This window comes from Geotrypetes seraphini, chromosome 2, assembly GCF_902459505.1.
Source record: "Geotrypetes seraphini chromosome 2, aGeoSer1.1, whole genome shotgun sequence".
Taxonomy (NCBI): Eukaryota; Metazoa; Chordata; class Amphibia; order Gymnophiona; family Dermophiidae; genus Geotrypetes; species Geotrypetes seraphini.
This window is the reverse complement of record NC_047085.1, coordinates 261,856,216-261,872,120: the sequence shown is the minus strand read 5'-3', so window position 1 is coordinate 261,872,120 and position 15,905 is coordinate 261,856,216. Positions and strand designations below refer to the sequence as shown.

The 15,905-nt window shown below is 41.3% G+C and overlaps 1 protein-coding gene across 6 annotated transcripts in view; it reads right to left on the bottom strand.

Moving 5' to 3' along the window:
* CACNA1I (calcium voltage-gated channel subunit alpha1 I) overlaps positions 1-15,905 on the bottom strand; it is a 1,298,213-nt gene that overhangs the window by 751,655 nt on the left and 530,653 nt on the right. For all 6 annotated transcript variants that reach the window (XM_033929511.1, XM_033929508.1, XM_033929510.1 and 3 more), the window contains one exon: positions 2,052-2,163. In XM_033929511.1, the coding sequence (XP_033785402.1) occupies positions 2,052-2,163 (112 nt within the window). The remainder of the gene's footprint in view (positions 1-2,051; positions 2,164-15,905) is intronic.

The following is a 15,905-nucleotide window of genomic DNA, read 5'->3' as shown; positions in this document are numbered from 1 at the left end:
AACCTTACTGGAGAGGGTGCAAAGGCGAGCCACGAAGCTAGTTAAAGGTATCGAGAATTTGAGCTACAAAGAACGCCTCGGAAAACTGGGATTGTTCACCCTCGAGAAGAGAAGACTGCGAGGAGACATGATAGAGACTTTTAAAATACTAAAAGGATTTGACAAAATAGAGCAAGAAACATCGTTATTCACAATGTCAAATGTGACTCGGACAAGAGGTCACGGACTGAAACTGAGGGGCACCAGGCCCAGGACAAATATTAGGAAGTTCTGTTTCGCACAACGAGTGGTGGACGCTTGGAACGCTCTCCCTGAGGAGGTTGTGATGGAGACCAGAATTCTGGGATTCAAGAGCAAGTTGGATGCACACCTTCTTGCAAATCACATTGGGGGATACGAGTAAACAAGGTTTCTCAGCAGGGAACTCCTGGCTTGGCCTCCGCGGGTGCGGGTCGCCGGACTGGATGGACCTAGAGTCTGATCCGGCGAAGCCATTTCTTATGTTCTTATGTTCTTGACACTTTTCATTTCAATGAAATGAAATGAAACAAAAAGTGTCACGAAAAGTGTGGAATAACTTGTAAGTTTCAGGGCTCCACATTATTCTCTTCTTGCATGGGCTGACAACTTTTCAGTGGCCCCTCACAGATCCCTTACTTTTTTAAAAACTTGTTTGGACGCTTTAACAAAGAATATTTTAAAGATATTCATAAGGGGTTTGATATTCAGTAGAAACGAGCTGCTCCTGTCTGGTTAAACCTCACAGAGCTGAGTGGCCACTTATCAGTCACTTAACTAAGTGCTGCTCCTATATCAGCTCTAACTGATCATTCTTAACTGGCTAGGTTAGGGGCGGTCCAGGTATGGAGTTTGAACTGAGCAATGACTTAGCCGGTTACTGTCAATATCAGTCCATTAATTGACTAAGAATGTGGCTAAAGTTAATACAGCAAAAAGCAATCCTGACTTTATTTGACAAGTTAACTTCCAGGTAACTGCAGATGTCTATTTACATCTTTATTGATTTTTAATCGAGAACAGTGTTATACAATAAAAGAACATTATATTATTGCATTCATTCATAACACTAATATCTACATAGATAACAGAACTATCATTCAATAATTGCATTATTATATATATATTAATAACGTAAGAACCAAGTAAATAACATAAAAGAAAGCCAAGTTACCTAAAACATCATTATCAATATTTCTCCCAACCCCCCAACCCCCCACCCTCCCTGGATGTGTAAAGCTAAATAAACCAAGATAAAAATAAGATAAAATACAGTATTATATTTGTTCAAATGTATTTAATGGGCTCCAAATTTTGTTGAATCTTCCACTAAGCCCCCTACACTCTGCATTAATTCGTTCATATTTGTATATAGTACATAGGTAACTGCAGATTTCCAAATATTCAATGCTGGAAGCCAGGCATGCCCCAGCATAGAATATCCAGGGTCATTTCAGCCTGTGGCCGTGAGCAGCTTACAAGCTGCTTCCTACTGCAGTGTGAATATCATGCCCAAGGTCAGCAAATGTCTTAGTAAAAAAATATTAAGGAGGATTAAGTGAATTAGATGGTTGATAGGGTGGCATGAAGACTCACTTCTAGACTGCTGGTTTATATCCAAGCAAGGGTGTCAGTGAACAATTGGCAATCATAAGCAAATAACTTTTTTCTGTACCCCATGGGAAAAGAGCAGATGATCTCGGTCCAGTTCTAAAGGAAAAGTGTGGCCACATTCCTAAAATTACCACTCTCATGGAGGAAATGTTGGCACTGAAAAAGCAGGAAATCCTGAATCCACATTCAGCTCTAAAGATGGCTCCCAGCCTCCCCCCAGAGAAAGGCTGGTAAAGTAGTGTGTGGGGAATGCCAATTCTGCTACTTCTTGTGCTCATCTATGGTTAAATACAAGACTTCCTTTTCTTCCACCATCAACATGCGCTTTAGACAACTACAGTAATAACTAGTAACTGGAGCGGGTTCGCTTTTCTCCCTCTCTCTCTCTCTTTCCCTTCGCATCCAAGTTTGTCTCTTACCTGCAGGATTTGGCAACGTTCAGATGAACAGTCAACGTCTTCACAAGGCTGGAACATTCCAAGCGTGACACAGTTGAGAAGGATCACCATCATGCTGACACACTCGAACCACGTAAGGGAGAGGACAGTCAAGGAAAACATTTTTCATTCTAAGAACTTCCTCTTCTCTCCCATGCACTACTTTAAGGAGACGGGGGAAGGTGGATAATATTAGACAGCCACCCATAACCTTCACACACACACACACACAAAATATGCTGACACCAGCTTTTGATAAAGTACGTTTAAGTTCTAAATGCTAGAAGAAGACAGAGCAGCGCATGTTATCAGTATTCCATGTTTTCAAATAACACCTAATGCAGAAGGGAGCATAGAGCATGAGGGAAATTGGTGGGTAATAAGACTTATATATAACCTCAAATTCAAAAAAATAATGCTACAAATTGCACATGCAAATTTGCACCCAACTTGTGTACGAAACTTAAATGAACAAGCCAATGAGCAATTGATTTTAATTAAAAGTTACATGCGTAAATTTCGGTGCAGCATCCATATCTAAAATTTACATGAATCCAAAAAGGGGGTGCAGAAATGGGAAGGTCATGGGCACATTGGGGGTGCTTTTCCAAGTTATGCACATAGAATAAGGGGGGAGGGGATTGCACGTTTAATTTCAATGTAATTACAGCCCTTTACAGACTAGCGCTTAAGGTTTTTTTCAACGCTGGGTTTTTTTTTAAAGCGCTTCCTCCTCGGATTCCATGTACGATGACAAAAATCAAGCATGACAATTTGGCCACATGGACAAAATGCACATGCAGCTTAATTGTCAATGATAATTGGCCACTACCAAGCAATTATCAGCAATAACTAGCACTAATTAGAATTTACGCACACAACTTTCTAAGCGTATTCTATAAAGTAGTGCGTGTAAATTCTAGTGCGCGGATCTCAAAAAGGGGCACAGCCAGAAAAGTAGCATTGGGTGGGACATGGGCATCCCTAAAAGTTAAGCGCTTTATTATAGAATACACGTATTATAGAATGCGCACAACTTACAGGCATTTAATCCTGGTTTTCAGTGGCATAAATGCATCTAAATTTGGTTGCACAGATGGGAACAACGCATGATTCTATAAACCATACCTAGCTCTGGAGGCAGTTTGTAGAACAGCACCAAGAAGCGCATTTTCAAACCACTTAGACACACGAAGTACTAAAGTAACATTGGTACTTTGTGTGACTAAGTCCTTTGAAAATGAGCCCTCAAGGGTTGATTTTTTTTCAGTACCAATTATTTTAGGCGGGCATATACAGTATAGAATTTACTCCAATATTAACAGTTTCAAAAAGTAACATATGTGTCTTCTTGTATTCATTTGGAAATTTTTTATATAGCTGTCATATAGCCTATGTACCATCAGTCTGACATTTCTCAAATTCCTGTTCCCTAATATTATTCCCCTTGGATTGGTAACATATTGCTTCTCTCATCATATTACCATGTTGTTGCAGGAAGTCATGGTTTGCAACTGAGACTCAGCCATGAAGTACATGCCCATACGTCGTATTGACTATTTTTCAGGCCCTACTTTGATTTAGGGGAAAGGAGGAAGAGAAGTAGGCCATAGCCTAACAGAGCACATACCAACCTCCACTATAAGGAACCCCACTCCTCCACCAACCAGCTCTTCAGCTCCCTCTATTTCCTTCAGACAACAGCAGAAGTGAGAGGTTGCATCAGCAGCAGGCAAGGGACATGATTTAGAAAGGAAGTACCTGCCAATAAAGAGGAGTCAAGCCAGCTAGGAATACAATCCATTATAACAGGGTGACAGGCCTGAAATCTCAGATCTAACTGCAAGAACCAAGAAAAGATTTATGCGTATCAAATGTGCCACCTTTCCCCCTTCCCTCCCTTTTTAGGTTTTTCTTTTCCTGCTCCCCCATTCTAGTTCTTATCCATCTTTCCCCTCCCCTTTCACTTTTCTCTCTCTCACTTGTGTTATATCAGCAGAAATGCATGCCAATTTTTAGCATCGGTTTTACTTAATCATTTATAATAAAAGATGTATTAAAAAGAAAAGTGTTAGTGCCTGATGTATTAGTAAGCTAATGACATTCCAGTCTATACACAGGCACTTTGTTCTATATCTCAAGACTTATTATACACATTATTCAATACATACTAATGCATTCAGCATTAACAAAAATATGCTAAAACCAGAGCATATACAGTATGTGAACTAAGCTTAGTGCATACTTTATATTTTGCCAGGTGCATTCAAAACAGCAGTAAAGATAAGAGGCATAGTTACTTTACTACTATTTCTAAATTTTAACAAGTGGGGAAAGTATGGAGAGCATGTTTTATTGAAATCTTTACAACTCTTCTATGAGTGTGTATTTGTGTGTGTATGTGTGTGTGGGGGGGGGGTTATATCTCTGTTGTGTGTATGTGTATAGATAGATAGATAGAGGCCACCTAGGAGTCCCTGCCACTCTAGGGACCCACCTAGGGTACCATACCACAAGGTCTAAAACTGAGAACGTGACCACTTCTGCAGTGTTTCCCAGGCCCACTGCGGTGCAATCTCCTGAGGCATTTGGCACTAACTAGGCCACCGCCTGAGTACTGCTATTCTCAGTAAACCAGACTGCACACCATATTCTTGTGGGAAAATATGTTTTATTTATTTAATAATAACAGTTTATATACCGCAGGACCGTGAAGTTCTATGCGGTTTACAATGATTAGAAATGTTACAGATTGAGTGAATAAACAAAGTTACAGATTGAATGAATAAACAAAGTACAGATTTAGCGACGGGTGGTTCTTGCACTCAGTTGTTAAGGACTAAGATTGAATAGGTTGGTTTCCTAAGTATTTCAGGAATAGATGTGTTTTCAGGCGTTTCCTGAATTCTCCATAGGTAGTAGGCACAAGCAATTGTTCAAGGTCTTTACCCCATAATGCTGCTTGATGTGCGAGAAGATGTTGATGTTCAGGTGTGAGCTTCGCTTGTGTCTGTTGGTTGAGAAAGAGAAAAGGTCTGTTATGTATTTAGGGGCTAAGCCATAGAGTACCCTTAAGCAAAAACAACCAAACTTGAATTTCATACGTGCCTCCATCGGTAGCCAGTGTAAGAGTCGATAGGAAGATGTCACATGATCAAATTTCTTCAGTCCACAAAGTAGTCTAACCGCTGTATTTTGAACTAGTTGCAATTGTCGCATGTACTTCTGGGGGAGTGCCAAGTAGGTGATGTTACAATAAGGCTTCTCTGCGCACTCTAGTTCATGTCAGGTAGCCATGTGCACTTGCACTCAAATCAATCAATTAAGCACAACCAAAAAAAACTCCTCAAACAGAAAAGAGTACAATTTTACATCTCTCTCACATCCTGATATCCCCGATAACCTATACCACCCCTCACATCTGTGCCCCTCCATTCCCCCAACATTCCTGGGCCCCCTCCCACATCTCTGGAACGTCCAATGATGCATTGGGAGAGGCCAAAGGCCCTAATTGGCTCAAAATGGTGATTTTGAGCCAATCAGGGTCTTCGGCCCTCCCACTGCATTCGTTAGAATTGACGTCGGAAGTGGAGTCTTGTGGGCCCGGCGCTTGTATGCACCAGACCTGGCTCGGGAAAGCAGCAAGGAGAAATTGCGTTGGTGGTTTGGGGGTGGGGGTAGGGAAAGAATCGGGGAAGTGGAGAAATCGGCACGAACAGTGGCAAGATGCCTCCTAAACTTCCCACAGCCCCTGGAATGAAGTAAATTCTGCTTAGGGTTTTTTAGTACACTCTTCAACACAAGTCCAGTATCATAAAAAAGAGGGTATTTTATCTCTGTAAACACGGTTGTGGTTCAGGAACTATTTATTCAGCTGTGGAAGATGTGGGCATCAGTCTAAAAATGCTTACAGTCACAGGAACATAACTCACAGTGCCTCTGTAATAATATAAATGAGATACAACATAAGTGTAAATAAAGACAAGAAAAAGAATAGAGAAAATAAAGTAAATGGTAAATATATAGATCTGAATTTCATATCAACAAAAATGTATCGGTAACATCTGATTATTACGAATCTCTTGCTTAACTGCTACAGCTTACTAGTAAGCATGTCTTGAATGAACATTTTAGCTGTTATAACTTCTGCATTTTTAAAACCAGCATGATTGAAGAGGATGTCAGCACCCGGTGACTTTGTGAACGTTATCTTAAAAGAGAAACCTGATCACAATGCACTGATGGAGTTTGGGCTTCTGAAATGTGTGTGTGTGAGAGAGAATAATTCACCAAGCTGAAGAGAGAAGAAAGTTTTTGTGTCAGCATGCAGAGAGATAATTTTGCTGCTTTGTGATTTTTTTTACACAGTGAAACAGGATTTGTGTCTAAAAAAGTTGAGTTTTATGTTTTCTGAAAGGAAAGTGTTGCCAATGAACATTTTAGATATTGTAAAAAATAAAAAAAAGAGGGCTGAAAAAAATTTGGAGGGATGAACTAGGAGCTTCTACAAGTGTGCGCGGCCATCCTGAAACGTGGGCATGGCCTGGGTGGAGTTAGGCTGTCACTCCCTATGATGTCACCAAATGAGTGGGGTTCAGGACAGCATTATAAACATTTGAGGTTGGGATTATGCATAATAGGTAGGGTCAGAGGTGAGGTTATGCAAATGGGGTGGGGTCACAATGTCATATTTGGTGGCATCATCAAAGTGGTAGGATTGGCCAGGGCTTAGGTAGATCCTCACTTCTGATTGGCTGATGGGACCAGATGTAGATGTAGATGTAGCCACCAGTCAGAAATATGTAAATTACATTTTGTGAAAGCTATGTAATCTTACTAGTGATGTTTTATTGGGGTTTTCTATTGGAGTTCTGTCGGTTATGTCTTCTCCACCCAGGTCCTTGCTGAGAGATGGAGTTATAGTGGACCATCTTAATTTTTCTGTCCAGGGACAATTCATTTCTAGCTATACCACTGCTAGGTATGTTTATAATTTGCCAATATCTTACTCTATTCTTGTCCATGGCAACAGATATTAGGCAGTATATATAGCAACCAATAAAAAAAAACAGTAGAATTCAGTCAGAAAGTTTCACAGTACAAAGAACAAAACAATTCAAACCAAATATATATCTGTTATATATCTGAATAACTTAAAATGCAGTACATCATAGCTAGAGAACTATTTGTAACTTCTTTGTGTGTATTTGTCTGTTGAGAGTTCTCTGTGTAATCTGTAGGTGTTGTGTATATAGGGGATGACTAGGGTTGGTGGAGCAGTTTGCAGGATGGAGGAGCAATTCAGGGCATACTGTAGTTCTTGAGAGTAAGATCTGTTTACTGCGTGCTATTATAGAGTGGGAGTTTTTGGCCTGTAAGGGTAGCCTGGTCGGGAAATGGGCAGGGGTAGTAGAGAAGAGGAAGAAACAGTCTAAACAGAAATTCCCTCACTGCTATGTTTTACTCCAAGGAGCTCATAATCAAAATTAAAATACATCTAAAAACCCACCTAAATCGGCATTTGGACGATCAAAAAGACAGGTCGTCCAAGTGCCAATAATCGAAACGGGTTTTAGATATACCTAAAAGCAGCTTAGGCTTTTTCACTGCTACTGTGCGCCCAGAGGGAAAAGGGGTGTTTTTTGAGGAATGGTTAGGGTGGGAGGTGGGCGGGATGTGGGCTGACCTTAATCGTCCTGCAGTGATAATCGAAAGTTTGACGAGCCTGCCTAGATGGAACTTATACGTTGTGACATAGGCGATCTAAAAACAGGTATAAGTGCCAAGAAGGTATCCAAAGTGACTAGATAACCACTGCAAGGATAAAGTGCAGATCCCCCCCCACACACACACACACTCCCCCAAGTGATCACTGACTCTCCCCCCCTCCCCACCGCCATACAAATCGGAATAAAAATGTACATACCTGCCTCCAGAACATCAGCACCTGGCATAGGAAAGCCTAGTAGAGTTGCACAGAGGTGGCTGCTGAACCGGAACATACGCAGGTAGGGCTGGTCTCAGTTAGGGCACTGGTCTTTGACCTAGGGGCCGCCGCGGGTGCAGACTGCTGGGCACAATGGACCACTGGTATGACCCAGCAGTGGCATTCTTATGTTCTTAAGTAGTCTGGGGGGTGGGCTAGTAAACCATACAGAGGAGGACCCAGGCCCATAAGCTATGTGCACCCACCAAAACCCACAAAACTACTCTACTGCCATATAGGTGCTACCTGTAGCCATAAGGGCTATTGTGGTACTAGACATGTAGGTATAGTAGGTTTACGAGGGGCTCACCATGACTTAAAAGGGAGTTGTAGTGAGATGTTTATGTGGCACCCTTTTGTGAAGTTCACAGCAGTGCCCTGTAAGGTGCCCCACAACTCTGTTGCCATGTCTGGGTGCCCAGTCCATCACTCTGCTGACCCCTCCCATGCCCAAAAGTTCTTTTTCTAGGCGTTTTGGACTTGGATGACTTAGCAGTCTGGATGATCAAATGGCTGGACGTAGAAGTAGACGATTCTTGAAAAAAAATATTTTGGATGTATTTTTTGAGAATGGACTTTAGACGCTGCCGATTTTGGACAACTAGCTCCTTATGCCCAAAACGGACTTAGACATATATTTTGTCCCTCCACGTTTCTAAGCCACAGAAGCTGAAACTCCTCCTGTAGAAATGTATTTGTTCTTTATGGTGTGGATGGGAGGAGGAGAGAGGACTTGATTTCTCTGGAATCCCCATTTTCTAACTCGATGTGTGTTTTTACTGGTTTCCCTACATGCCAAGTTTCATCCCTTTCCATTAAACTTTTAGACTATTATTTTGCCCCCAGAAGGACAGACAGATAGATAAAGAATAGACATGTATGCCCCCTTTTATATCTCTTTCCAGCTACCATTAAGGTTTAAGTTTTATTTAAAATTTGTTATATCGCTTAAAAAACTGTCTGAGTTGTGTACAATATGATAACTATTAAAAACAAGGGATTGACATTAAGACCAAAACATGTTAATGACATACAGAAACATAATGATAAGGAAAGAAGTACTATCTGTGATAGGAGAGGAAGACATAAATGGTTAGTACATGAGGAGGGGGTAGATACTCTTCCTTCTGCCTAAGGTCTGATATCTACTTGTTATAGGCGTCCTTAAAGAGAAAGGTCTTTAGATTGGCTTTAAATTTATCTAAAGGTAGTTCTTCCCGGAGATGTGGAAGTAAAGAGTTCTATGTTGTGGGTGCTATTACGGAAAAAAAATCTTCTTTCTGGTTGGGAAGAATAAAAATATGCATCTTATTATATATTCACTTCAAACTATTTGTTTTAATGGTTGTCAGCATGTTATGCTAAAAACAATGTACGTAGATTTTAATAAACACATAATATGGAGCTTTTGTCTTAAACATGTTTGAATTCAATATCCACAGCTTTCTTACTTTTCTTTCACACCAAGCTACAGAATAAGGAATTCTAATCCAGCCGCAGTAAGCTCACGCAGCAATGACAACTCTAGAAGCAGTCATACGTGAATTGTTAATGTAGCTACCTCTGATCCAGTAATCTATTTTTAACCATATGGCACCCTTGTAAAAACATAGAAACATGATGGCAGATAAAGGCCAAATCCGCAGTAACCATTATCTCTTTCTCTCTCCGAGAGATCCCACGTGCCTATCCCATGCTTTCTTGAATTCAGACACAGTCTCTGTCTCCATCACCTCTTTTGGGAGACTGTTCCATGCATCTACCACCCTATCTGTAAAAAAGTATTTCCTTAGATTACTCCAGAGCCCATCACCTCTTAACTTCATCCTATGCCCTCTCATTCCAGAGCTCCCTTTCACATGAGACTCGGCTCGTGTGCATTTATGCCATGTAGGTATTTAAATGCTTCTATCATATCTCCCCTCTCCAGCCTTTCCTCCAAAGTATACAGATTGAGATCTTTAAATCTGTCCCCATACGCCTTATGACGAAGATAAAAAAATATATTTTATTTAACCAACAAGAAAAGATGTACCAGCACATAACCTTTTAAAGAATTCACCTAGTTATATAACAACATGCAAGCCTATCAAATCTTAAGAACATTTTTTTTTTTTTAAAGGAACCATCCAATTCATTGCTGGTCAATAAATAAAGCTAAATATTTCAAGGCTGCTTTTTGGATTAATGGAAGCAGGAAACACACACAACAGGATATTCGGTAAAATGTCCATGATCTTCATGTCCATGTCCATGATCTTCAACAGAAGTTAAAAAAAAAAAAAATCTTTCTTGCTTATAAAATAAAAGCTAGTTGGAAGCCATTTCCTGCTATTAAGTCCACTGCCTCTATTCAAATTTAAGGGGCCCATTAGTTAAGCTGCTTTAGCTGTTAACAAGGCAATTAACAGGCACCAACAGTTTAACAGGGATGCTTTCACAAGTTAACGTCTGGTAATTTCTGCACTAATGGCTGACAGAGAACAGGGAGGAGAATGGGCTGAATCTACAATTTATAGCTAACATGCAGTCAGTTAGTATGCATTAATTGTTAACACAGAAGAAATCATAGAGCACCTAAATAGGTGTATCTAACTTTCAGCACTATGGGCTAGATTCACTAACCTGCCCGATCGTGACCGATCCTTGTCCGATCCGGGTAGATCCGATGGATTCAGAAAGCAATAACGCCAACATGGATCGCTAGTGTGCGATCCGGACACATGCGCAGACCATCTGTAGATGGTCTGTGGATGCGTGTAAGACCCATGTGAGCCGTGACTTTTTTTTTTAATACTTTAGTTTTTAGCCCAGCGAGTCCATGGTTTTAACCCGCTTTAATCCCGCGGGTTAAAACCACGGGCTCACTATGCGGGGAAGGGCAGGAGAGATTCAGGGGCGAGCAGGGCGACAGTCAGGAGAGATTCGGGTGGCGATTTGGGGGAGAGCGGGGCGGCAGAGAGCAGGGGTGCAGAGAGCAGGGCAGCTATGGAGCTGGAGAGTCGGAAAGGACGTTTGCGACTGGTCCCCAGCAGTCGCTTCTTGGGTTGATCGGCCAGCCCAGTTGGATCTTGAAATTTGTGTTGTGAATCGCGTCCCTGCCTACTTTGCATGGCGTTCCCCTCATTTGCATGCGCGGATCGGCAGAGAGGTAAGTGAATCGGGCCAGAGTAAAATCAGGTCGTAAAGGGGTCGCAAACCTATCGGTACACACTCAATTTGCTTTGTGAATCTAGCCCTATGTACCTTTCAATTAACATGTGATAGAAGAAATTTTCTCTGTGTTACCTGAATGGGAAAACACTGGGAATATCCCAATAGTTAGCTCATCGACCTTACTTTAATTTTGGCCATTAACCCTCAGTGACTGCAAATCTTTTCCCACACGTTATTAAACAGGCAACTCTAAACTAAACTAAACTAAACCTTGGGTTTGTATACCGTGCCATCTCCGCAGCGCAGAGCTCGGTACGGTTTACAGAGTTAAGAGGAAAGGAACTACAATGAGGGGATATAGGAGAGGGACTAAGGAGATAGAGAGGGACAGGATACTGGAGAACGGGAGGTGATTAGATTTTTGAAAAGAGCCAAGTTTTCAAGTGGTTGCGGAAGGATTGGAAGGAGCTTGAATTTCTGAGCGGGGATGAGAGGTTGTTCCAGAGTTCTGTGGTTCTATTTCTATAGTAAAAGATTTAAGAACAAAGGAAAAGCCTTGGAGTCAGACCAAAGTCCACTGAAGCCAGAATCCTGTCTCTGACAGCTCCCATTATGGCATACAGGAAACAAAGCATGAAACCAAATAAACACTCTCAAGAGCTTTTAATTGACACTATATGGGTAATGGGATTTGATATACTGACTTTCTGTGGTATAATCAAAGCAATTTACATTTAATATAGGCAGTTACTTTCTCTGTCCTCTAGTTAGGATTACCAGATTTTCCTGGACCCATGATCATGCCCACAGGCCCGCCCCATCCCGTTCTGTCCCCCAGCCCCACCCCCAGATGGCATATGCGCATGCACAGTGTGACGCGTCACTGCAATGCATCCAAGCATGCACAGATGTCCCCTCCTGATGCAATTTTTACTGGAATCTTTTCAAAACCTGGACAAAGTGCCAGGTTTCGAAAAGCCGCCCGGACCCCCAGACATGTATTCGAAAAGGGGAAATCTGGACATCTGGTAACCCCATCCCTAGTGGGCTCACAATCTAAGTATTGTACCTGTGACAATGGAGGGTTAACACAGAAGTCACAAGAAGCTGCATTAAGAATATGGGATAGAGTCACTAAGCAAACCAATCGTGTACCGATCGGTTTGCGAGCCCTTCACGACTCGATTTCCCTCCGACCTGATTCACTAACCTGTGTACCGATCCGATCTCGATCCGTGCATGCAAATAAGAACATAAGAACATAAGTATTGCCTCTGCTGGGTCAGACCAGGGGTCCATCGCGCCCAGCAGCCCGCTCCCGCGGCGGCCCTCCAGGGGAACCGGCATGCAAAGCAGGAAGGACGCGATTCACTAAACTTTCTCCTGGAACACCGACTGGCTGGCCAATCAAAAAGCTAGCGACTGGTGAGGGCCAGTCGCTTGTGCTAAAAATCCTGTTCTCTGCCCCGACTCTCCTGCCCTTCCCCGCAGTGCGAACCTGTGGTTTTAACCCACAGGTTTATTTTTATATTTTTTTTATTAATCTTTATGGATTTTCAAACTTTGATAGTGTCATACAATTCATTTAGATATAAACACTACAAAAAAGGCACTTTAAATATACAATTAATACATAAAACAATCATTTCCCCCCTCCTCCCCATAACTTGTTATTTGGGAGCCATTAAAAAAATATTGCAAAGATTGAAAGTATTGTATAGAATAAACATTATTTTTTTTCCTTTGGTTCATATACGTCCAGGGTGGGGTAGGGGGATGGGATTATTTTATGATTTCTTTTACCTATGAATAAATATAGACTAGAAGGGAGAGGGATTATTTGATATAGTCTAGAATGTGATCTTATATTAAGTGTGATTTAAGTATAAATGATTGTATTATATGTTACACTTACTGGGAGCTTTTAAAATGAATAAAGATTAATTAATATAAACCCAAAGGTTTATAGTGGGTTAAAACCACGGGCTCGCGAATTAAAAAAAACAAAACAGTAAAGCAAACAGTAAAGTAAGTAAAAAATGAAAAAAAAAAAAAAACACGGGCACGAACGACCAGCGCATGCGCAGACCATCTACAGTCAAGGAAGATGGTCTGTGCATGCTCAAGGATCGCTATCCAGTGATCCGTGCGTTCGGTGTGGGGGGGTGGGCGTGCCAATGATCGCTCCCATTTGCTTGCAGGCCTTTAGTGAATTTGTTAGCCTGCTTGTAATCGGACATGGATCGAACATGGATCTCAGGTTAGTGAATCTAGCCCATAGTTCATTTGGTTCTCACTGATCGCTGGGCTACTCCTACACTACAGCAGCCAGCATCACTCCCTTTTTAAGGAGAAATGTGACAATATTGGACTTTTATGCGGTATTTTATGTTCAATAAATGAACTCTAATCCTTTCTGGTCCGATCTTTTAGTTTCCTGCACATCTACTGACCTCAGATCATTTCCTTTATTTCCTATTCTGGGCCACAAGTAGTTTATTTATTTATATCCCGCATTTCCCAAAGCGGGTCACAGCAAGGTACAAACAGTCACAGTCACATACATGACAACCATCATAAAACAACAATAATATCAAACCTCATAAAAGTCACAAAAGGCTACCAGCCCCCCCCCCCAACTCCACCCCCCATGCACCTACAGTTCCGGTCCCATATTTCATCCTGCAGAAAAGATGTTTTTTCAACATTTTCTTAAGGCTACTCAAATTTGTCTGTTGTCTTATATATCCTGGGAGCTTATTCCACTCTTGGGGACCCACACAAGAAAACACACTAACTCGAAATACAGTCAACCGCAATTGCTTCACAGTTGGAATGTGCAAATCAACATGAGTCAACCAATATAAAGATACATGGGATTCCATCACATGATCACGTTTTTGCAGTCTAAACAAAGTTTAACGCACATGACGACGATGCAGGTATACCCCAAAACACCAAGTTACAGTAGTGAAGACAAGATAACACCACACTCTGCAAGACAGTCTTAAACATGGTGCCTGACAAATACAATCGCAAGTTGCTCAGCAACCGCAACTTAAAAAATACTTTAGTAACCACTGCACATATATGCCCCCTAATCGTCAAACAAGAATCCACCAACACTCCTAAATATTTCACCTCTTTAGCTATTGCAACAGTGGTATCCAGTAAGTCAATTTTATCAGGAAAATCGTTTTCAAATGATCAAACAAAATACATTATCTTAGTTTTCTTTAAACTTAATTTTAATCTGTTAGAATTCATCCAGCCTATAATCTCTGTCATTACCCCCTGTAGCCACTGTATTGTCTTTCCAAAATCTCCATCAAAAGGGAGAATAAACTGAACATCGTCCACGTAAAGCCAATATAAGACCTGCGCAGACTGTAGCAACCTGAGAGGGGATGAGGTAGAGATTAAATAAAACCGCCAACAGAGCAGATCCCAGCGGAACACTAATCATGACCTGCCGATGGGACAATGTATCATCTACTAAAACTTCCTGCTGCCTATTACTTAAAAATGAGGAAAATCATTTTAAAACCACTCCACCAATACCACAACTTTTCAATCTAGCAAAATATCATGGTCCAACATGTCAAAGGCGGCTGACACACCAAGAAACACTGCTACGTATTCTTTTCCATTGTCTAGGCCACCTCGGACTTCATCTAGCCGTGAGACCAACAAGGTCTCAGTGCTGTGATTCTTCCGAAAAGCGTACTGGTAAGTCATCAAGGATTTCTTAGTCCTTGAGATATCTATCCAACTGTATGTAGACAAGTTTCTCCATCACCTTTGCTAAAAATAGTAACAAAGCTATGGGATGGATATTACTGATTTCTTTATTTCCTATTTCCTTGTCCTTTACTAGTGGTTTTATTGTCAAAACCTTCAATGCATTGGGTACCTCAATTTCTTGAAACATCAGATTCAGCAATAATGTCACGCTCGGTACAATTCTATTTCCCCATTTTTTCAGAACCTTTATAGGATAAATGCTTCTTGTGGATATTGTTGAGTGACAAGCACCTAAAATCTCACCTGTGCAAACGTATCCCACTTACCAACCACCCCAAGGTCTACTCTCCAGTCTACTACAGTATTGTCTGCACAATTAACGCAGCCATTCTCAAAAAGAACAGATTGAATTCATCGGCAGAAAAGGGGCAGGACTGGTTTTCAGATGCAGCATTTATATTTAACCGTTTGACCACTTGAAACAACTCTCGCGGATGGTTCCTAGCCCTATTAATTTTTTCCCGTTCGCCGTTCGCTCCATGGTCCTAAATTCACTCAACTTTAATTGATATTCCTCCTTCACAGTATCAGATCTAACTCTACGCCATTCGCATTTTAAAGTTCTCAGTTCTTTACGAAAATCCCTCACTTCTGGGGTCCACCACTGCTTATTTTCATGCATTTCCCGTACAACTACGTCATGCAATGGTGCTACCATGTCCAAAAATGTCTGTAGCGACAGCTGCCATTCACCAATTGCAGCCTTGTAGCTGCTCAAATCAAGCTGGTTCAAACTCGGTTCCCATTCATGCCATAGGGCAACCTCATCAATCTGTGATCTAATGCACTTCACTACTCTTGCCGTACTTCTTTTCCTAAGTGCTTCTGCTCAAACATCAAGTCAGCCAAAATAAGAGCATGATCGGTCCAGGGTTTAAACTCAGCCCACA